The following is a 23,473-nucleotide window of genomic DNA, read 5'->3' on the forward strand; positions in this document are numbered from 1 at the left end:
ATGCCAGATGGGGCACGCAACGATTGGAGGAAGCCGGATTCATCATCGATCTGCTAAAGAAAGTAGGAGATGCGGGTAGAGGAACGGCTGTAATGTTAATTTTAAAAATGAAGCGTCTTTCAAAAATTTTAATGAATTAAAGTTCCTCTGTTTTTAAGATTATTTTTAGATACTGGGCAGTAATTCATTAACATTTACAATCACTTTAAATTGATAGGAAAGTCAAAATTAAACTTGCATGATTCAGATAGAGCAAGTCATTTTAAGACACTTTTAAATGAACTATTTTCAAAAGTGCTTCGTTCTCTGGGTATCCCTTGTTGAAAAAGAATACGCCCATATTCTACACTAGTGGGAACTCACTGCAGATTGGCACACATTTGTCTCTTGTGATTGGCTAACTGGATGTGTTCAGCTAGCTACCAGTAGTGCAATGCTGTTCCTTTAGCAAATGATAACAAGCGAATTAAGCAAATTTGATAATAGAAGTAAATTGGAAAGTTGTTTAACCCCTTAATGACCACAGCACTTTTCCATTTTCTGTCCGTTTGGGACCAAGGCTATTTTTAAATTTTTGCGGTGTTTGTGTTTAGCTGTAATTTCCCTCTTACTCATTTACTGTACCCACACATATTATATACCGTTTTTCTCGCCATTAAATGGACTTTCTAAAGATACCATTATTTTCATCATATCTTATAATTTACTATAAAAAAAATTATAAAATATGAGGAAAAAATTGAAAAAAAACACACTTTTTCTAACTTTGACCCCCAAAATCTGTTACACATCTACAACCACCAAAAAACACCCATGCTAAATAGTTTCTAAATTTTGTCCTGAGTTTAGAAATACCCAATGTTTACATCTTCTTTGCTTTTTTTGTAAGTTATAGGGCCATAAATACAAGTAGCACTTAGCTATTTCCAAACCATTATTTTTCAAAATTAGCGCTAGTTACATTAGAACACTAATATCTTTCAGGAATACCTGAATATCCCTTGACATGTATATATTTCTTTTTAGTAGACATCCCAAAGTATTCATCTAGGCCCATTTTGGTATATTTCATGCCACCATTTCACCGCCAAATGCGATTAAATACAAAAAATCGTTCACTTTTTTACTAATTTTTTCACAAACTTTTGGTTTCTTACTGAAATTATTTACTAACAGCTTGTGCAATTATGGCTTAAATGGTTGTAAATGCTTCTCTGGGATCCCCTTTGTTCATAAATAGCAGACATATATGGCTTTGGCGTTGCTTTTTAGTAATTAGAAGGCTGCTAAATGCCACTGCGCACTACACGTGTATTATGCCCAGCAGTGAAGGGGTTAATTATGGAGCATGTAGGGAGCTTTTAGGTATAATTTTAGCTTTAGTGTAGTGTAGTAGACAACCCCAAGTATTGATCTAGGCCAATTTTGGTATATTTCATGCCACCATTTCACCGCCAAATGCGATTAAATGAAAAAAAACGTTAAATTTTTCACAATTTTAGGTTTCTCACTGAAATCATTTACAAACAGCTTGTACAATTATGGCACAAATGGTTGTAAATGCTTCTCTGGGATCCCCTTTGTTCAGAAATAGCAGACATATATGGCTTTGGCGTTGCTTTTTGGTAATTAGAAGGCCGCCAAATGCTGCTGCATTTCACACATGTATTATGGCTAGCAGTGAAGGGGTTAATTATGTAGCTTGTAGGGAGCTTGCAAGGTTAATTTTAGCTTTAGTGTAGAGCTCAGCCTCCCACCTGAAACATGAGACCCCCTGATCCCTCCCAAACAGCTCACTTCCCTCCCCCACCCCACAATTGTACCCACCATCTTAAGTACTGGCAGAAACTCTGCCAGTACTAAAATAAAAGCTATATTTGGGCTTTTTGTGTGTGTTTTTTTTAGCATATTTACATATGCTGCTGTGTAGGATCCCCCCTTAGCCCCCAACCTCACTGATCCCCCACTAAACAGCTCTCTAACCCTCCCCCTCTGCCTTAATGGGCGCCATCTTGGGTACTGGCAGCTGTCTGCCAGTACCCAGTTTAGTAAAAAAGTTGCCTTTTTTTTAAAAAAAATTCCCTTTTCTGTAGTGTAGCTTCCCCCCCCAAGACCAACCCCCCACCCCTTCCAGATCCCTTAGCTGTTAATTTAAAACTTTCAAAACTTTTTTTTGTTGTTGCTTTTTACAGCTTTATTTTTCTGCAGTGTAGCTGTTCCCTCCCGCTCCCGCCCCGTGCACGCCCTCCCGCCACCCCCCCGTGCACGCGCGTGCTCCCGACTGACCCGCCCCCGATCCCGCCCCCCTTCCCTCTACTCGGCACATCGATGGCCGCCCACCCGCCTCCCAGGCTTGCTCCCACCCACCAACGATACCGGCCACCGATGTCCGGTGCAGAGAGGGCCACAGAGTGGCTCTCTCTGCATCGGATGGCCATGGGGGGTTATTGCAGGATGCCTCGATATCGAGGCATCACTGCAATAACCGGAAAGCAGCTGGAAGCGAGCAGGATCGCTTCCAGCTGCTTTCCAGACCAAGGACGTACGCCACACGTCCTCAGTCATTAACTGTCTTTTTTTTTTGAGGACGTGTGGCGTACGTCCTTGGTCATTAAGGGGTTAAAATTGTATGCTCTATTTAAATCATGAAAGAAAATGTTGGGGTTTCTTGTCCCTTTAAGCATTTAAATACCACAAAAATAAATTTCTCAAAAATATGAAGTTCAAACATTAGTAATGCAACCTCTGCAATCTGCAGTAACCTTTATTTTAAACTAATCCTTACTAAAGGTGCATATTCCCAACCCTTTTCCTGCACAGTACCTATTTGTCCACCTATTCCCGCTGAGCACAAAAACATAATTAATAAGAAGTGAGTTTAAACAGTATAAGCACACTGACTGCTTTAATTCAAATTGATTTGTTGAATAAAAATATCTTTATACATTGAAAGCAATTAACGGGCAAAGATTAATTAGCGCTTATCAATATAAGCATGATGTTTGAAAATCTAGAGTTTAGACACTTGTGTACTTATGTGACTGTTAAAGTCTGGAACTAATTTCTGATAGTCCTGGCTTTGTGAATAAATATAAAATAATGATATTGGGAAGTTCATATAAGGCTAAATGGTCGCCTCTAGTTTACATAGCAAATTACGGAGGAGACATTTATATTTCTACAAAGAATTTGGGAAGAACTTTTTCATTTGTTTTTCTAACTTTCAAACTTATGGCTAAAATGTGCCACTATTGAAACAAACTGCTTGATTCCTGTGCTGAATTTAAACTTGTAACATAGCTATGTAACATGGCTTTAAGCTATTAACTAATGTAGGATAATTATTTCCTATCAGTATTTAAACTTTGTTTATGTTAACCATAAGGACAAAGTTAAACCAACTTACAAATATATATAGGTGTGTGTTTATATAGATATTTATACTTTTATCATTTTGATTTACATATGAATCCTAACATAAAACACAGACAGCCCAAAGGTTTTATTATAACTTTTAAAGAGAACTTTAGCCGATCACCATCACTCAGAGTAATCCAATAAATAGCAGGCGTCAATGTGAAAAAGTAATCACTGTAAAGCTCTTTCACTTAACCCTTAATTGCCAAAAAAAAGGCTGCAATGCTACATATAGTAGCCTTGTATTGCATTTTAGTGGCAATAAAAGGGTTAATATTTGGATCCAGTATTTTTTTTTATATATGAAAAAACATGGAAGACAAATTTGTGAGATTGCAAAAGAAGCCCTTAAAAATCTCTTTCAGTGTGAATGTAACTGCATTGCTACCTAAAAGGAACATAATTCTGTTCTATTACAAGTGATATGGTAACTGAGTGTGGGCAGAACCATTAGCATCAGATGCTTTCACAGCTTTACAAAATCAAGTGAAAACAAAGCCGTTTAAATCCTATACTTCTTTAAAACTGATGTTTACTTCTCCCCTTATTAAGGGATAAAAAAGCTGCCTAATCGTTACCATCATAGGATACCTACAATATATAGAATTATTTATATCTATAAAAAACAAAAAGAAGATTACAATTTGAAGACGTCAGATAAATTCTGGTGAAGCCATATAAAATACAACTTCAGGGTGAGCCTCTAGCAGAAGGTAATGCATATTCTGCTAGAGCAGTTCGGGGGGGGGGGGGGGGTGAGAAGGTGGCAGGCAGTGCATTGTGGGTGTTATGCTCCGTTCCATGCGTCAAACAGACTGAGATGGACTGAGCGCAATTTCTTTTTGTGTTTTTTCTTTCTTCTTTTCAACCAGAATCCATGGTGAATAGCTGGATGTCTTGTGGGCTCCAGTACAGTCCGACTCCAGAGTTATAGACTAAGGACCAGACATATGGGATGAAAAATTCCTCCGGCTGCTCTTCTTCCACATACTTGAACTTGAGTTCGGGGAATTTCTGAAAGAAAATAAGTCCTTATATTACAGATAGCAAAAAAAATAATCAGCTGCTCAGTGTATATCCATATGGGAAAAAGAAGCCTACAGTTTTTATCATATATGAAATCACTGGCTTTAAATACGCTCTTTACTAATCCGTGCCTTTAAATCTATCTACTATAAATATTCCAAAAAACATTTGCCTTAGAAAAACTGCTTACACTATTCACATCACATCATTGCAGCCAGCCGCCCAGTGTCAAACACTAGTTTTTTCTTTTAAAAATGATGTGGGTGGTACAGCCATTTTCTAAAGCTCTTCACTGTAGCACGTTCCCGTGTCTGTGACGCAAGAAGTCAGAAAAATGCGCTTAAAGGACTCCCTATCCTGCTTCTTCATTCAAAAGCTAGAGAATGCGCTACAATAGAGATCTGATGAGGGCTGTACAGAATAAACGACTGTAATAATTATAATGTGTTTTAACATTGTTTTAACTAGTTTTCTAAAGCAAATTCTTAAATGACTAAGTTTCTTGGAGTCTTTATAGTAAATTGATTAAAAGGAACGGTTTAAGAAAACATAATTTATGCTTACCTGATAAATTCCTTTCTTCTGTTGTGTGATCAGTCCACGGGTCATCATTACTTCTGGGATATAACTCCTCCCCAACAGGAAATGCAAGAGGATTCACCCAGCAGAGCTGCATATAGCTCCTCCCCTCTACGTCAGTCCCAGTCATTCGACCAAGAATCAACGAGAAAGGAGTAACCAAGGGTGAAGTGGTGACTGGAGTATAATTTAAAAAATATTTACCTGCCTTAAAACAGGGCGGGCCGTGGACTGATCACACAACAGAAGAAAGGAATTTATCAGGTAAGCATAAATTATGTTTTCTTCTGTTATGTGTGATCAGTCCACGGGTCATCATTACTTCTGGGATACCAATACCAAAGCAAAAGTACACGGATGACGGGAGGGATAGGCAGGCTCATTATACAGAAGGAACCACTGCCTGAAGAACCTTTCTCCCAAAAATAGCCTCCGAAGAAGCAAAAGTGTCAAATTTGTAAAATTTGGAAAAAGTATGAAGCGAAGACCAAGTTGCAGCCTTGCAAATCTGTTCAACAGAGGCCTCATTCTTAAAGGCCCAAGTGGAAGCCACAGCTCTAGTGGAGTGAGCTGTAATTCTTTCAGGAGGCTGCTGTCCAGCAGTCTCATAGGCTAAACGTATTATGCTACGAAGCCAAAAAGAGAGAGAGGTAGCAGAAGCTTTTTGACCTCTCCTCTGTCCAGAATAAACGACAAACAGGGAAGAAGTTTGGCGAAAATCTTTAGTTGCCTGCAAGTAGAACTTGAGGGCACGAACTACATCCAGATTGTGTAGAAGACGTTCCTTCTTTGAAGAAGGATTTGGACACAGGGATGGAACAACAATCTCTTGATTGATGTTCCTGTTAGTGACTACCTTAGGTAAGAACCCAGGTTTAGTACGCAGAACTACCTTGTCTGAGTGAAAAATCAGATAAGGGGAATCACAATGTAAGGCTGATAACTCAGAGACTCTTCGAGCCGAGGAAATAGCCATTAAAAACAGAACTTTCCAAGATAACAATTTTATATCAATGGAATGAAGGGGTTCAAACGGAACACCCTGTAAAACGTTAAGAACTAAGTTTAAACTCCATGGCGGAGCAACAGCCTTAAACACAGGCTTGATCCTAGCTAAAGCTTGACAAAAAGCCTGGACGTCTGGATCTTCCGACAGACGCTTGTGTAACAAGATGGACAGAGCTGAAATCTGTCCCTTTAATGAGCTAGCTGATAAACCCTTTTCTAAACCTTCTTGTAGAAAAGACAATATCCTAGCGATCCTAACCTTACTCCAGGAGTAACCTTTGGATTCGCACCAGTATAGGTATTTCCGCCATATTTTATGGTAAATCCTTCTGGTAACAGGCTTCCTAGCCTGAATCAGGGTATCAATAACCGACTCAGAAAAACCACGTTTTGATAAAATCAAGCGTTCAATTTCCAAGCAGTCAGCTTCAGAGAAGTTAGATTTTGATGTTTGAATGGACCCTGTATCAGAAGGTCCTGTCTTAGAGGTAGAGACCAAGGCGGACAGGATGACATGTCCACTAGATCTGCATACCAAGTCCTGCGTGGCCATGCAGGTGCTATTAGAATTACTGATGCCCTCTCCTGTTTGATTTTGGCAATCAATCGAGGAAGCAGCGGGAAGGGTGGAAACACATAAGCCATCCCGAAGTTCCAAGGTGCTGTCAAAGCATCTATCAGAACTGCTTCCGGATCCCTGGATCTGGACCCGTAGCGAGGAAGTTTGGCGTTCTGGCGAGACGCCATGAGATCTATCTCTGGTTTGCCCCAACGTCGAAGTATTTGGGCAAAGACCTCCGGATGAAGTTCCCACTCCCCCGGATGAAAAGTCTGGCGACTCAAGAAATCCGCCTCCCAGTTCTCCACTCCCGGGATGTGGATTGCTGACAGGTGGCAAGAGTGAGACTCTGCCCAGCGAATTATCTTTGATACTTCCATCATTGCTAGGGAGCTTCTTGTCCCTCCCTGATGGTTGATGTAAGCTACAGTCGTGATGTTGTCCGACTGAAACCTGATGAACCCCCGAGTTGTTAACTGGGGCCAAGCCAGAAGGGCATTGAGAACTGCTCTCAATTCCAGAATGTTTATTGGCAGGAGACTCTCCTCCTGATTCCATAGTCCCTGAGCCTTCAGAGAATTCCAGACAGCGCCCCAACCTAGTAGGCTGGCGTCTGTTGTTACAATTGTCCAGTCTGGCCTGCTGAATGGCATCCCCCTGGACAGGTGTGGCCGATAAAGCCACCATAGAAGAGAATTTCTGGTCTCTTGATTTAGACTCAGAGTAGGGGACAAATCTGAGTAATCCCCATTCCACTGACTTAGCATGCATAATTGCAGCGGTCTGAGGTGTAGGCGTGCAAAAGGTACTATGTCCATTGCCGCTACCATTAGGCCGATCACCTCCATGCATTGAGCTACTGACGGGTGTTGAATGGAATGAAGGACACGGCATGCATTTTGAAGCTTTGTTAACCTGTCTTCTGTCAGGTAAATCTTCATTTCTACAGAATCTATAAGAGTCCCCAAGAATGGAACTCTTGTGAGAGGAAAGAGAGAACTCTTCTTTTCGTTCACTTTCCATCCATGCGACCTTAGAAATGCCAGAACTAACTCTGTATGAGACTTGGCAGTTTGAAAGCTTGAAGCTTGTATTAGAATGTCGTCTAGGTACGGAGCTACCGAAATCCCTCGCGGTCTTAGTACCGCCAGAAGGGCACCCAGAACCTTTGTGAAGATTCTTGGAGCCGTAGCCAATCCGAATGGAAGAGCTACAAACTGGTAGTGCCTGTCTAAGAAGGCAAACCTCAGATACCGGTGATGATCTTTGTGGATCGGAATGTGAAGGTAAGCATCCTTTAAATCCACAGTGGTCATGTACTGACCCTCTTGGATCATGGGTAAAATTGTCCGAATAGTTTCCATTTTGAACGATGGAACTCTTAGGAATTTGTTTAGAATCTTTAAATCTAAGATTGGCCTGAAAGTTCCCTCTTTTTTGGGAACCACAAACAGGTTTGAGTAGAACCCTTGTCCTTGTTCCGACCGCGGAACCGGATGGATCACTCCCATTAATAACAGATCTTGTACGCAGCGTAGAAACGCTTCTTTCTTTATCTGGTTTGTTGACAACCTTGACAGATGAAATCTCCCTCTTGGGGGAGATAATTTGAAGTCTAGAAGGTATCCCTGAGATATGATCTCTAGTGCCCAGGGATCCTGAACATCTCTTGCCCAGGCCTGGGCGAAGAGAGAGAGTCTGCCCCCCACTAGATCCGGTCCCGGATCGGGGGCTCTCGGTTCATGCTGTCTTTGGGGCAGCAGCAGGTTTCCTGGCCTGCTTGCTCTTGTTCCAGGCCTGGTTAGGCTTCCAGCCTTGCCTGTAACGAGCAACAGCTCCTTCCTGTTTTGGTGCAGTGGAGGTTGATGCTGCTCCTGTTTTGAAATTCCGAAAAGGACGAAAATTAGACTGTCTAGCCTTAGCTTTGGCTTTGTCTTGGGGTAGGGCGTGGCCCTTACCTCCTGTAATGTCAGCGATAATTTCTTTCAAACCGGGCCCAAATAAAGACTGCCCCTTGAAAGGTATATTAAGTAATTTGGACTTAGAAGTAACATCTGCTGACCAGGATTTTAGCCACAGCGCCCTACGTGCCTGTATGGCGAATCCTGAGTTCTTAGCCGTAAGTTTGGTTAAATGTACTACGGCCTCCGAAATGAAAGAATTAGCTAGTTTAAGGACTCTAAGCCTGTCCGTAATGTCGTCTAGCGTAGATGAACTAAGGTTCTCTTCCAGCGACTCAATCCAAAATGCTGCCGCAGCCGTAATCGGCGCGATACATGCAAGGGGTTGCAATATAAAACCTTGTTGAACAAACATTTTCTTAAGGTAACCCTCTAATTTTTTATCCATTGGATCTGAGAAAGCACAGCTATCCTCCACCGGGATAGTGGTACGCTTAGCTAAAGTAGAAACTGCTCCCTCCACCTTGGGGACCGTTTGCCATAAGTCCCGAGTGGTGGCGTCTATTGGAAACATCTTTCTAAATATTGGAGGGGGTGAGAACGGCACACCGGGTCTATCCCACTCCTTAGTAACAATTTCAGTTAGTCTCTTAGGTATAGGAAAAACTTCAGTACTCGCCGGTACCGCAAAATATTTATCCAACCTGCACAGTTTCTCTGGTATTGCAACGGTGTTACAATCGTTGAGAGCTGCTAAGACCTCCCCTAGTAATACACGGAGGTTCTCCAATTTAAATTTAAAATTTGAAATATCTGAGTCCAATCTGTTTGGATCAGAACCGTCACCCACAGAATGAAGCTCTCCGTCTTCATGCTCTGCGAGCTGTGACGCAGTATCAGACATGGTCCTAGCATTGTCAGCGCACTCTGTTCTCACCCCAGAGTGATCACGCTTGCCTCTTAGTTCTGGTAATTTAGACAAAACTTCAGTCATAACAGTAGCCATATCTTGTAATGTTATCTGTAATGGCCGCCCAGATGTACTAGGCGCCATAATATCACGCACCTCCCGGACGGGAGATGCAGGTACTGCCGCGTGAGGCGAGTTAGTCGGCATAACTCTCCCCTCGCTGTTTGGTGAAATTTGTTCACATTGTACAGATTGACTTTTATTTAAAGTAGCATCAATACAGTTAGTACATAAATTTCTATTGGGCTCCACCTTGGCATTGGAACAAATGACACAGATATCTTCCTCTGAGTCAGACATGTTTAACACACTAGCAAAAAACTTACAACTTGGTTATAATCTTTTTTAGCAAAAACGTACTGTGCCTCAAAGAGGTACTAAACGATTAAATGACAGTTGAAATAATGAACTGAAAAACAGTTATAGCATCAACTTTAAAACAACACAACTTTTAGCAAAGGTTTGTTCCCATTAGTAAAATAACAATAATTAAATTTGACATAAAAAATACAAAGCAACGTTTTTATTCACAGTCACTCTAAGAATTCTCACAGCTCTGCTGAGAGAATTTACCTCCCTTCAAAGAAGTTTGAAGACCCCTGAGATCTGTCAGAGATGAACCGGATCATGCAGGAAATATAAAAGTAACTGACTGGAATTTTTTGATGCGTAGCAAAGAGCGCCAAAAACGGCCCCTCCCTCTCCCACACAGCAGTGAAGAGAAACGAAACTGTCATAAATAAAAGCAAAAAATGCTGCCAAGTGGAAAATAATGCCCAAATATTTATTCACACAGTACCTCAGCAATGTAAACGATTCTACATTCCAGCAAAAACGTTTAACATGATAAATAGTTAATAAAAGGATTAGTGACCTTTAACAGAGTAGTTCCGGTGAAATACCATTCCCAGAATACTAAAGTGTATACATACATGTCATTTTAACGGTATGGCAGGATTTTCTCATCAATTCCATTCAGAAATAAAAACTGCTACATACCTCAATGCAGATTCATCTGCCCGCTGTCCCCTGATCTGAAGCCTTTACCTCCCTCAGATGGCCGAGAACAGCAATATGATCTTAACAACTCCGGTTAAAATCATAGTAAAAAACTCTGGCAGATTCTTCCTCAAACTCTGCCAGAGAAGTAATAACACGCTCCGGTGCTATTGTAAAATAACAAACTTTTGATTGAAGTCATAAAAACTAAGTATAATCACCATAGTCCTCTCACACATCCTATCTAGTCGTTGGGTGCAAGAGAATGACTGGGACTGACGTAGAGGGGAGGAGCTATATGCAGCTCTGCTGGGTGAATCCTCTTGCATTTCCTGTTGGGGAGGAGTTATATCCCAGAAGTAATGATGACCCGTGGACTGATCACACATAACAGAAGAAATCAGGTTCTAATCCCCCTCAGAAAATAAATAAATAATTGTTGTAATATTTAAATCATAAACCTATATATATTTTTTAAATGAACATAGTTACCCATGCAACACAATTACTAATTATAGGAACAGTATACTGCCATATGCACGGCACAAGGTACAGTTCCTGCAGCATAATCAGCAGCATGTAATAAAATAAAATATTTTAGCAAAATGTGCACAGCCTTTTTACAGGCGCACTTTCTGAGCATGCGCATGAATTCACAGTGTATACATATATGAGTCTTTTATTCATTGATAGGCTTGTATATGATACAGGGGGCAGGGAAATGGAAGAAATGTCAAATTTGTCAGAAAATAAAATCTATTGCTCATTTGAAATCTAGAGTGTGTTATTGTATTGTCTATGTATTATGTATTTGTTGATTATGCAATTCTACTGTGTTTAATGGTAGACACTCTATAATTGCTAGATAGATTGATGCATTCAAAGAAAAGATTAGTCTAAGAATAACAAGTAGATGTATTTTTCAAAGTTTAATTAGCTGTTAAAATAGTGACAAAATAAGAGTAAAGTTTTAGTGTCGATAAAACAATGGGAGCTGGCTGCCATGTTGTAACTTAGGTTACATTCTCTGCTGTGGCCAATTAGAGACAGTTATAAATAGGTCACTAGAGCGTGCAGCCAATAGCTGTGTGAAATGTAACAGTGTTCTGCACTTTTATTTCTAACAGGAACTGAAAAGCTCACAATTTCAGAATGGAACTACAGGAAAATGGGACAAAATAAATAATGAAAGTGTATAGCTGAGGTTTTTTTCTATATACGATTTATAATTTTATATTAGCTTCTCAAAGTGTTTAATGTCCCTTTAAGATGAAGATAAAGTTCCCCTGTTGATAAATCTAAGCCCACAGGAAGCGCAGACCTGGATGTTGTTCACCACTCTGCATTCAGATATTACTACTGAAACCACAAATCTAAAACTAATTCAATTTACTGCACCCAAATGTATCTATTAAAATCATCAGGAAACCTGCACAGTGATTACCCATTGTGTATGACATTGAAAAGACATTATTTATACTGTCAATGACTTTTGCATTTATATGTGGTGATTTATTTTCTTTCTTAGCCAGTGGAAATTCAGTAGGGGTATAGATTACAGACAACACACTTATGTGCCTGCTATTAGTTTACTGACAACCATAGGCCTATAGAACACACGTATGTGCCTGCTATTAGTTTACCGACAACTATAGGCCTATAGAACACACTTATGTGCCTGCTATTAGTTTACTGACAACCATAGGCCTATAGAACACACTTATGTGCCTGCTATTAGTTTACTGACAACCATAGGCCTATAGAACACACTTATGTGCCTGCTATTAGTTTACTGACAACCATAGGCCTATAGAACACACGTATGTGCCTGCTATTAGTTTACTGACAACCATAGGCCTATAGAACACACTTATGTGCCTGGTATTAGTTACTGACAACCATAGGCCTATAGAACACACTTATGTGCCTGGTATTAGTTTACTGACAACTATGGGCCTATAGAACACACGTATGTGCCTGCTATTAGTTTACTGACAACCATAGGCCTATAGAACACACGTATGTGCCTGCTATTAGTTTACTGACAACCATAGGCCTATAGAACACACGTATGTGCCTGGTATTAGTTACTGACAACCATAGGCCTATAGAACACACTTATGTGCCTGGTATTAGTTACTGACAACCATAGGCCTATAGAACACACTTATGTGCCTGCTATTAGTTTACTGACAAACATAGGCCTATAGAACACACTTATGTGCCTGCTATTAGTTTACTGACAACCATAGATAGGCCTATAGAACACACTTATGTGCCTGCTATTAGTTTACTGACAACCATAGGCCTATAGAACACACGTATGTGCCTGCTATTAGTTTACTGACAACCATAGGCCTATAGAACACACTTATGTGCCTGGTATTAGTTACTGACAACCATAGGCCTATAGAACACACTTATGTGCCTGCTATTAGTTTACTGACAACCATAGGCCTATAGAACACACTTATGTGCCTGCTATTAGTTTACTGACAACCATAGGCCTATAGAACACACTTATGTGCCTGCTATTAGTTTATTGACAACCATAGGCGTAAAAGAAAACACACTTATGTGCATGCTATTAGTTTACTGACAACCATAGGCCTATAGAACACACTTATGTGCCTGCTATTAGTTTACTGACAACTATGGGCCTATAGAACACACGTATGTGCCTGCTATTAGTTTACTGACAACCATAGGCCTATAGAACACACTTATGTGCCTGGTATTAGTTACTGACAACCATAGGCCTATAGAACACACTTATGTGCCTGCTATTAGTTTACTGACAACTATGGGCCTATAGAACACACGTATGTGCCTGCTATTAGTTTACTGACAAACATAGGCCTATAGAACACACTTATGTGCCTGCTATTAGTTTACTGACAACTATGGGCCTATAGAACACACGTATGTGCCTGCTATTAGTTTACTGACAAACATAGGCCTATAGAACACACTTATGTGCCTGCTATTAGTTTACTGACAACCATAGGCCTATAGAACACACTTATGTGCCTGCTATTAGTTTACTGACAAACATAGGCCTATAGAACACACTTATGTGCCTGCTATTAGTTTACTGACAACCATAGGCCTATAGAACACACTTATGTGCCTGCTATTAGTTTATTGACAACCATAGGCCTATAGAACACACTTATGTGCCTGCTATTAGTTTACTGACAAACATAGGCCTATAGAACACACTTATGTGCCTGCTATTAGTTTATTGACAACCATAGGCCTATAGAACACACTTATGTGCCTGCTATTAGTTTACTAACAACCATAGGCCTATAGAACACACTTATGTGCCTGCTATTAGTTTACTGACAACCATAGGCCTATAGAACACACTTATGTGCCTGCTATTGGTTTACTGACAAACATAGGCCTATAGAACACACTTATGTGCCTGCTATTAGTTTACTGACAACTATGGGCCTATAGAACACACGTATGTGCCTGCTATTAGTTTACTGACAACCATAGGCCTATAGAACACACTTATGTGCCTGCTATTAGTTTACTGACAACTATGGGCCTATAGAACACACTTATGTGCCTGCTATTAGTTTACTGACAACCATAGGCCTATAGAACACACTTATGTGCCTGCTATTAGTTTACTGACAACCATAGGCCTATAGAACACACTTATGTGCCTGCTATTGGTTTACTGACAACTATGGGCCTATAGAACACACGTATGTGCCTGCTATTAGTTTACTGACAACCATAGGCCTATAGAACACACTTATGTGCCTGCTATTAGTTTACTGACAACTATGGGCCTATAGAACACACGTATGTGCCTGCTATTAGTTTACTGACAACCATAGGCCTATAGAACACACTTATGTGCCTGCTATTAGTTTACTGACAACTATGGGCCTATAGAACACACTTATGTGCCTGCTATTAGTTTACTGACAACCATAGGCCTATAGAACACACTTATGTGCCTGCTATTAGTTTACTGACAACTATGGGCCTATAGAACACACGTATGTGCCTGCTATTAGTTTACTGACAACCATAGGCCTATAGAACACACTTATGTGCCTGCTATTAGTTTACTGACAACTATGGGCCTATAGAACACACTTATGTGCCTGCTATTAGTTTACTGACAACCATAGGCCTATAGAACACACTTATGTGCCTGCTATTAGTTTACTGACAACCATAGGCCTATAGAACACACTTATGTGCCTGCTATTGGTTTACTGACAAACATAGGCCTATAGAACACACTTATGTGCCTGGTATTAGTTTACTGACAACCGTAGGCCTATAGAACACACTTATGTGCCTGCTATTAAATTAACTGGTGAGGTGAGAATGGGGTAGATGTTCTGTTTCTTTGTTTAGTAACATTCAAATCTGCTTACTACATTTAATGGATGTTAAACAGTAAATATATACGCTAGATGCAATATTCAAAGCAATGATTAGCCTTTGAATAATATATTATAATAGTTGTTTAAATTTTGAAAACTAAGTGTACACTTAGTTTTTAGAAAGAACTGATTTTCAAACTTGTCCTCAGACCGCCCTAACAGGCCAGAATCTGATGATATTGGAAATAGAGCACAGGTGAAGTAATCAGCTGATTAGTAAACGGTTATTGGCTGACAGCTACTTCCTGCTAAGGCTCATTGGCTGACAGCTACTTCCTGCAAATCCTCATGTGGATCGCCATGAGCATCTATACCTAACAGCTAATAAAGTAAACAGTGCTTATACCTCACAATTTTTTTTATCCAAAAATAATCAGTGTCCCTTTAAACCTATTGGCTGTCAGAAAGCTGAAAAGGAATAGTTGTATTCAGCTGCATCCATGCTATATCTAGCAGCTAAGGTACTTTATTACATAAAAATACGTAAAATTATTATTTAAGTAATTCAGCTGCAGATGATCTCAGGTGCTATTTTACCAAACTGTGTTAGAAATTCAAGTGAGAGGGGATATGGGAAAGATGTTTGGGTTTCCTGTAAATTCCGCAATAAACTCTAGGATTATATAGCTGTAATATCTACGCTGGAAGTAAATGGGACACAATCTCTCTGAATAAACACATTCATAAACACTAAAATGCTACCATCCATAACAGCATTTAACTTTCACACACAGGGGAAGATGACAAAACGCCCTTGATTTACTTAGGACTTTGACAGCATGACCTGAAAACTATTTGTCATACTGATGCCCTGAGCTGTGATCTTGATGTAGTAACGCTAAGAGGTATGGTTACAGGACTCCAGTGATGTGGACTGCACGGCAGCCAAGATTTAAGCTCACCTCGTGCGTGCTGTCAAATACTAGAAGGTAATAACTTTTGATCACAGGCAGATTTGAAGGAGTAGTTGCAGAATGAAAGACTCTTTAACCTTTTGCCAATCCACTAAGCCAGGGATCTCTAACCTGTAGCTATAAAGCTTCACAAGGCTCTGGAAGTTGTTTGAAGTGGCTGGTGCGTGAAGGCCTGCAGTGTCCATCTGCTCTACACTGGGCAAAGCAGGAAGGGAGGAGGCCTAGCTGTTAATAACATCTTATTCCGCTAGCAATCATATTTATATGTAATGATATAGCAATGCAATAACTAAATACATAATAATTATCTGTATTATGGTCAGTAATTTACACAACATTTCTAATATGTGAAGGTGAATGTAATTAGAATCCTTCTCTGTATTCTGCACAATGTGTTGGTTCCATGTGCAAATCTAGAAGTTTGTTTGTGGTACTTTGTCACTGATACAACCGGTGCAGAAAATCGTCAAATGAAGCTGCTTGCTGCCATATTTGGCCTTTGTTTTGCAAATGAATGCAGAATTCAGGAATGGTCTAGTGTTTCGTATTTCTCTGTACAGAGAAGAAGATCCTATTTTTTGTCGTGGTTACTAATAACTAGTAGGTCATGTGATGTCAGCGCATCATGTGATAGTAATAGGGCATTACAATGTCACATGGACCCTGAAGATTGTGAGCAGTAATGAGATTATTACAGTTGAAGAATAAACCACATGCTTAATAGGGAAGATTATGATCACTGCTTACTACCTACAGCAGTTATGGGCAACTTCTTAACACATGGGGGGGGGGGCACAGAAATATTTTAGAAGCCGTAAGGGTAACATACAAATACAAACATATTTCCTAAAAATCACCAGGGACACAGCACCAGACTTAGGTTAAGGTTGCAGGGTATCCTCTCTCTGCTACAAAATGATCGATCCACGCACTCCGCTTGCAAGGTTAGATCACACGGTTATAGTAAAACATGCCTTTATTGCTGTACCCTCTTTAAAAACATAACAATAAAAGTTGCCCAATAAAGGTACAAAAGGGGTCGCAGACTGTGCTGTGTCAGACCCATTTCATGTCCAGCAGTACGGATACTCCAGCCGGGCCATGATGATGACTTTATAGTACAACACTGAACATCAGTTGTTTGCAGGCCTAGAATAATTATCTTAAAGGGACAGTCTACACCAGAATTTTTATTGTTTAAAAAACAAAATTTATGCTTACCTGATAAATTTCTTTCTCTTGTGGTGTATCCAGTCCACGGGTTCTTCCATTACTTGTGGGATATTCTCCTTCCCAACAGGAAGCTGCAAGAGGACACCCACAGCAGAGCTGTCTATATAGCTCCTCCCCTAACTGCCACCCCCAGTCATTCGACCGAAGACAAGCAATAAAAAGGAGAAACTATAGGGTTCAGTGGTGACTGTAGTTTAAAAATAAAAAACACCTGCCTTAAAGTGACAGGGCGGGCCGTGGACTAGATACACCACAAGAGAAAGAAATTTATCAGGTAAGCATACATTTTGTTTTCTCTTGTAAGGTGTATCCAGTCCACGGGTTCATCCATTACTTGTGGGATACCAATACCAAAGCTTTAGGACACGGATGAAGGGAGGGACAAGGCAGGCACTTAAACGGAAGGCACCACTGCCTGCAAGACCTTTCTCCCAAAAATAGCCTCCGAGGAAGCAAAAGTATCAAATTTGTAGAATTTAAAAAAAGTATGAAGTGAAGACCAAGTCGCCGCCTTACAAATCTGTTCAACAGAGGCCTCATTTTTAAAAGCCCATGTGGAAGCTACCGCTCTAGTAGAATGAGCTGTAATTCTTTGAGGAGGCTGCTGGCCAGCAGTCTCATAAGCTAAACGGATTATGATTCTCAGCCAAAAAGAAAGAGAAGTTACCGAAGCCTTTTGGCCTCTCCTCTTTCCAGAGTAGACGACAAACAATGCAGATGTTTGACGAAAATCCTTAGTAGCTTGCAAATAAAACTTTAAAGAACGAACCACGTGAAGATTGTGTAACAGACGTTCCTTCTTTGAAGAAGGATTAGGACACAGTGACGGAACAACAATTTCCTGATTGATATTCCTATTAGATACTACCTTAGGAAGAAACCCAGGTTTGGTACGCAAAACTACCTTATCTGCATAGAAGATCAGATAAGGGGAATCACACTGCAAGGCAGATAACTCTGAAACTCTTCGAGCCGAAGAGATAGCTACTAAAAACAGAACTTTCCAAGATAAAAGCTTGATATCTATGGAATGCAAGGGTTCAAACGGAACCCCTTGAATAACTTTAAGAACTAAATTTAAACTCCATGGCGGAGCAACAGGTTTAAACACAGGCCTGATTCTAACCAAAGCCTGACAAAACGCCTGAACGTCTGGAACATCAGCCAGGCGCTTGTGCAAAAGAATAGACAGAGCAGAATTCTGTCCCTTTAAGGAACTAGTCGATAATCCCTTTTCCAATCCTTCTTGGAGAAAAGATAGTATCCTAGGAATCCTGACCTTACTCCACGAGTAACCCTTGGATTCACACCAATGAAGATATTTACACCATATCTTATGATAGATTTTCCTGGTGACAGGCTTTCGAGCCTGAATCAAGGTATCAATGACCGACTCGGAGAAACCACGTTTTGATAAAATTAAGCGTTCAATCTCCAAGCAGTCAGACACAGATAAATTAGATTTGGATGTTTGAATGGACCTTGGAGTAGAAGGTCCTGCCTCAGCGGCAGAGTCCATGGTGGAGAGGATGACATGTCCACCAGATCCGCATACCAAGTCCTGCGTGGCCACGCAGGCGCTATCAAAATCACCAAAGCTTTCTCCTGCTTGATCTTGGCAATCAGACGAGGGAGGAGAGGAAACGGTGGAAACACATAAGCCAGGTTGAAGGATTAGGGCACTGCTAGAGCATCTATCAGCACTGCCTGGGGATCCCTTGACCTGGACCCGTAACAAGGTAGCTTGGTGTTCCAACGAGACGCCATGAGATCCAGTTCTGGTTTGCCCCAAAGTTGAATCAGCTGGGCAAATACCTCCGGATGGAGCTCCCACTCCCCCGGATGAAAAGTCTGTCGACTTAGAAAATCCGCCTCCCAGTTCTCTACTCCTGGGATATGGATAGCTGAGAGATGGCAAGAGTGAACCTCTGCCCATAGAATTATCTTGGAAACCTCCATCATTGCCAGGGGACTCCTTGTTCCCCCCTGATGGTTGATATAGGCTACAGTCGTGATATTGTCCGACTGAAATCTGAGGAACTTGGCCGCAGCTAGTTGAGGCCAAGCCTGAAGAGCATTGAATATCGCTCTTAGTTCCAGAATGTTTATCGGAAGGAGGGCTTCCTCCTGAGTCCACGAACCCTGAGCCTTCAGGGAGTTCCAGACTGCACCCCAGCCCAGAAGGCTGGCATCTGTTGTCACTATAGTCCACTCTGGCCTGCGGAAACTCATTCCCCTGGACAGATGGACCCGAGATAACCACCAGAGAAGAGAATCCCTGGTCTCTTGATCCAGATTTAACAGAGGAGACAAATCTGTGTAGTCCCCATTCCACTGGTTGAGCATGCAAAGTTGCAGTGGTCTGAGATGTAGGCGGGCAAACGGAACTATGTCCATTGCCGCTACCATTAGGCCGATCATTTCCATACACTGAGCCACTGATGGCCGAGAAGTGGAATGAAAAGCACGGCAAGAAGTTAGAAGCTTTGATATCCTGACTTCTGTCAGAAAAATTTTCATTTCTACTGAATCTATCAGAGTTCCTAGGAAGGAAACTCCTGTGAGAGGAGAGAGAGAACTCTTTTCTATGTTCACTTTCCACCCGTGAGACCTCAGAAAGGCCAGAACAATGTCCGTATGGGACTTGTTCCCTCTTTTTTGGGAACTATAAACAGGTTTGAACAAAAACCCAGCCCCTGTTGCTCTCTTGGAACTGGGTGGATCACTCCCATAACCAGTAGGTCTTGAACGCAACGTAAGAATGCCTCTCTTTTTGTCTGGTTTACAGATAGTTGTGAGAGATGAAATCTCCCCTTTGGAGATGAACCTTTGAATTCCAGAAGATATCCCTGGGAAACAATCTCTAGCGCCCAGGGATCCTGGACGTCTCTTGCCCAAGCCTGGGCGAAAAGAGAAAGTCTGCCCCCTACTAGATCCGGTCCTGGATCGAGGGCTACTCCTTCATGCTGTCTTAGAGGCAGCCGCAGGTTTCTTGGCCTGCTTCCAAGCCTGGTTAGGTCTCCAGACTGGTTTGGACTGGGCGAAATTTCCCTCTTGTTTTGCATTAGAGGAAACTGAGGCTGCGCCACTCTTGAAGTTTCGAAAGGAACGAAAATTATTCTGTTTGGTTCTCTTATTGGACCTATCCTAAGGAAGGGCGTGACCTTTTCCTCCAGTAATATCAGAAATGATCTCCTTCAGACCGGGCCCGAATAGGGTCTGTCCCTTGAAGGGGATGTTAAGAAGCTTAGACTTTGAAGTAACGTCTGCTGACTAGGACTTAAGCCATAGCGCCCTACGCGCCAAAATGGCAAAACCTGAATTCTTAGCCGTTAGTTTGGTTAACTGAAAAACGGCGTCAGAAATAAAGGAATTAGCTAACTTAAGAGCTTTAATCCTGTCTAGAATGTCGTCTAGCGGAGTCTCCACCTGCAGAGCCTCCTCAAGAGACTCGAACCAAAAAGCCGCTGCAGCAGTAACTGGGGCTATGCATGCAAGAGGCTGGAGAATAAAACCTTGATGAATAAAATTTTTCTTAAGGAGACCCTCCAATTTTTTATCCATAGGATCTAGGAAAGCACAACTGTCCTCGACGGGGATAGTTGTAAGCTTAGCTAGGGTAGAGACTGCTCCCTCCACCTTAGGGACCGTCTGCCACGAGTCCCGTACGGCGGCATCTATGGGAAACATCTTTTTGAAAGAAGGAGTTGGAGAGAACGGCACACCTGGTCTATCCCATTCCTTAGTAATAATTTCCGAAAACCTCTTAGGGACTGGAAAAACATCAGTGTAAACAGGCACTGCAAAGTATTTGTCCATTTTACACAATTTCTCTGGAACCACAATGGGGTCACAATCATCCAGAGTCGCTAAAACCTCCCTAAGCAATAAGCGGAGGTGTTCAAGCTTAAATTTAAACGCTGTCATTTCAGAATCAGACTGAAGTAATGCCTTCCCTGAGTCTGAAATGTCACCCACAGATAGAAGCTCATCTGCCTCGGCTTCTGAGTATTGTGAGGGTATATCGGACACAGGCATTAAAGCGTCAGAAAGCTCTGTATTAGTTCTAGCCCCAGAGCTGTCTCGCTTTCCTTGAAACCCTGGCAGTTTGGAAAATACCTCTGTGAGGGTAGCATTCATAACTGCCGCCATGTCCTGTAAGGTAAAAGAATTAGACGCGGTAGATGTACTTGGCGTCACTTAAGCGGGAGTTATAGGTTCTGACACATGGGGAGAGCTAGATGGCATAATCTCCCTTTTTTCAGTCAGAGAATCCCCTGGAGATAAATCTTTAAGCACCATAATATGGTCTTTATAGTTTATAGAAATTTCAGTACATTTGGTACACATTCTAAGAGGGGGTTCCACCATGGCTTCTAAACATATTGAACAAGGAGTTTCCTCTATGTCAGACATGTTTAACAGACTAGTAATGAGACAAGCAAGCTTGGAAAACACTTTAATAAAGGTGAAACAGCAATTAAACAAAAACGTTACTGTGCCTTTAAGAGAAAAAAACTAACACTTAAACTGCAAAACAGTGTAAAAATATAGTAAAGTCTTTGAAATTTTTACAGTGTGTGTAAGGGACTAAAGCAACATTGCACCCACTTGCAAATGGATGATTAACCCCTTAGGCCCCAAACTGGATTTAAAAACGTTAAAAAACGTTACAAGACAGTTAAGCACCCTGCCACAGCTCTGCTGAGGCTACTACCTGCCCTCAAGTACGATTTTGTGCAGAAATAAACCCCTTATAATAGTCCAGAGGACTCCTCAAGGGAAGCTGGATGTCTCAGTCTGAATTAAAACTGCGCATTTAGAGCGCTAAAATAGGCCCCTCCCACCATGTACTGGATGCCAGAGGGGCCTTAAGAAAATACTCCTAGGAGTATCTGATTGGCCATGTGGAAACTAGGCCCCAAATAAAGAGTTATCTCCCTCAGAGAAAAAACGTCCTATTTTTGAATTCATGTAAACGTTTAACTGTCACTAATAAGAGTATTACCCTGTTTTGTAAGCATGATACCAGTCGCTGTTAAATCACTGCATCAGGCTTACCTCAAATACACAAGGCTCTGTCAGCATTTTCTAGAACTCATTCATCTCTCTAGAAATAAATATACTGACCATACCTCAAAGCAGGTAATCTGCAGACCGTTCCCCCAACTGAAGTTGTCCCATACTCTTCAGTTATGTGTGAGAACAGCAATGGACCTTAGTTACAAACCGCTAAGATCATCAACCTCCAGGCAGAACTCTTCTTCTAATTTCTGCCTGAGAGTAAAACAGTACAACGCCGGTACCGTTTAAAAACAACAAACTTTTGATTGAAGGTAAAACTACACTAAGTCACCACATATCTCTTGATACTTCCTATCTTGTCAAGAGCTGCAAGAGAATGACTGGGGGTGGCAGTTAGGGGAGGAGCTATTTAGACAGCTCTGCTGTGGGTGTCCTCTTGCAGCTTCCTGTTGGGAAGGAGAATATCCCACAAGTAATGGATGAACCTGTGGACTGGATACACCTTACAAGAGAAAGATAGATAATCCCTTTATTACCCATCCCCCAGTTTTGCATAACCAGCACTGTTATATTAATATATGTTTTACCTCTTTGATTAGCTTGTATCTAATCCTCTGCAGACTGCCCACTTATCTCAGTGCTTTTGACTGACATACAGTTTAGCCAATCAGTGCAGACTCCTAAATAACTTTGGCACACATGAACTAGTACTGTCTAACTGTGAAAAACTTTCAAAATGCTCTGAGCTAGGAGGCGGTTTTCAACGTTTTAGAAATCCGTTTGAGCCTACCTAGGTTTAGCTTTTCAAAAATACCACAAAGGAACAAAACTAATTTAATGATAAAAGTCAATTGGAAAGTTTAAAATCGTATGCCCTATCTGAATCATCAAAGTTTAATTTTGACTAGACTGTCCCTTTAATCAGGTATTTAGTACCACTCAAGTACATGTGAATCAACAGCATGTTTGGAAATGTATTTAAGGGATATGAATAAAAAAGCATTAAGTAGTGGCTTATACTTTACTAGTCCTAAAGCCTGTGTACATGGGCCATTTTTGGCAGTACAGCGGTTCCACCCCTTGCTCTCTCCCCCCTCTTTCTTGCTCTCTCTCCCCCCCATTTCTTTTGCCCCCCCCTTTCTTTTGCTATCTCGCTCTCTCTCTCTCTCCCCCCTTTCTTTTGCGCTCTCTCTCTCCCCCCTTTCTTTTGCTCATTCTCTGCACCCTCAATTTGCCTTGACATATTGCAAGGAAAACCAGCCCAATGCAACATTTTGTATAAATGTACTACTTATTCAATAATATTTGTTTCTCAGTGGTTCAAAAAAGCACAAAAGATTTCAAATGACAAAGTGCAATAAGTTCATCATGCAAATTTTAAGCAACTTTCTAATTTACTCCTATTATCAATTTTTCTTCGTTCT

General features: G+C 41.1%; 1 protein-coding gene across 2 annotated transcripts in view; it reads right to left on the bottom strand.

Annotated features, from left to right (window-relative positions):
• Nucleotides 1–2,734: 2,734 nt before the first annotated feature.
• The window catches only part of DYM (dymeclin), a 1,389,654-nt gene continuing 1,368,915 nt past the window's right edge, over nt 2,735–23,473 (bottom strand). For both annotated transcript variants that reach the window (XM_053701098.1, XM_053701099.1), the window contains one exon: nt 2,735–4,431. In XM_053701098.1, coding sequence (XP_053557073.1) covers nt 4,282–4,431 — 150 coding nt within the window. In that variant the 3' untranslated portion in view covers nt 2,735–4,281. The remainder of the gene's footprint in view (nt 4,432–23,473) is intronic.

Source organism: Bombina bombina, chromosome 2, assembly GCF_027579735.1.
Source record: "Bombina bombina isolate aBomBom1 chromosome 2, aBomBom1.pri, whole genome shotgun sequence".
NCBI lineage: Eukaryota > Metazoa > Chordata > Amphibia > Anura > Bombinatoridae > Bombina > Bombina bombina.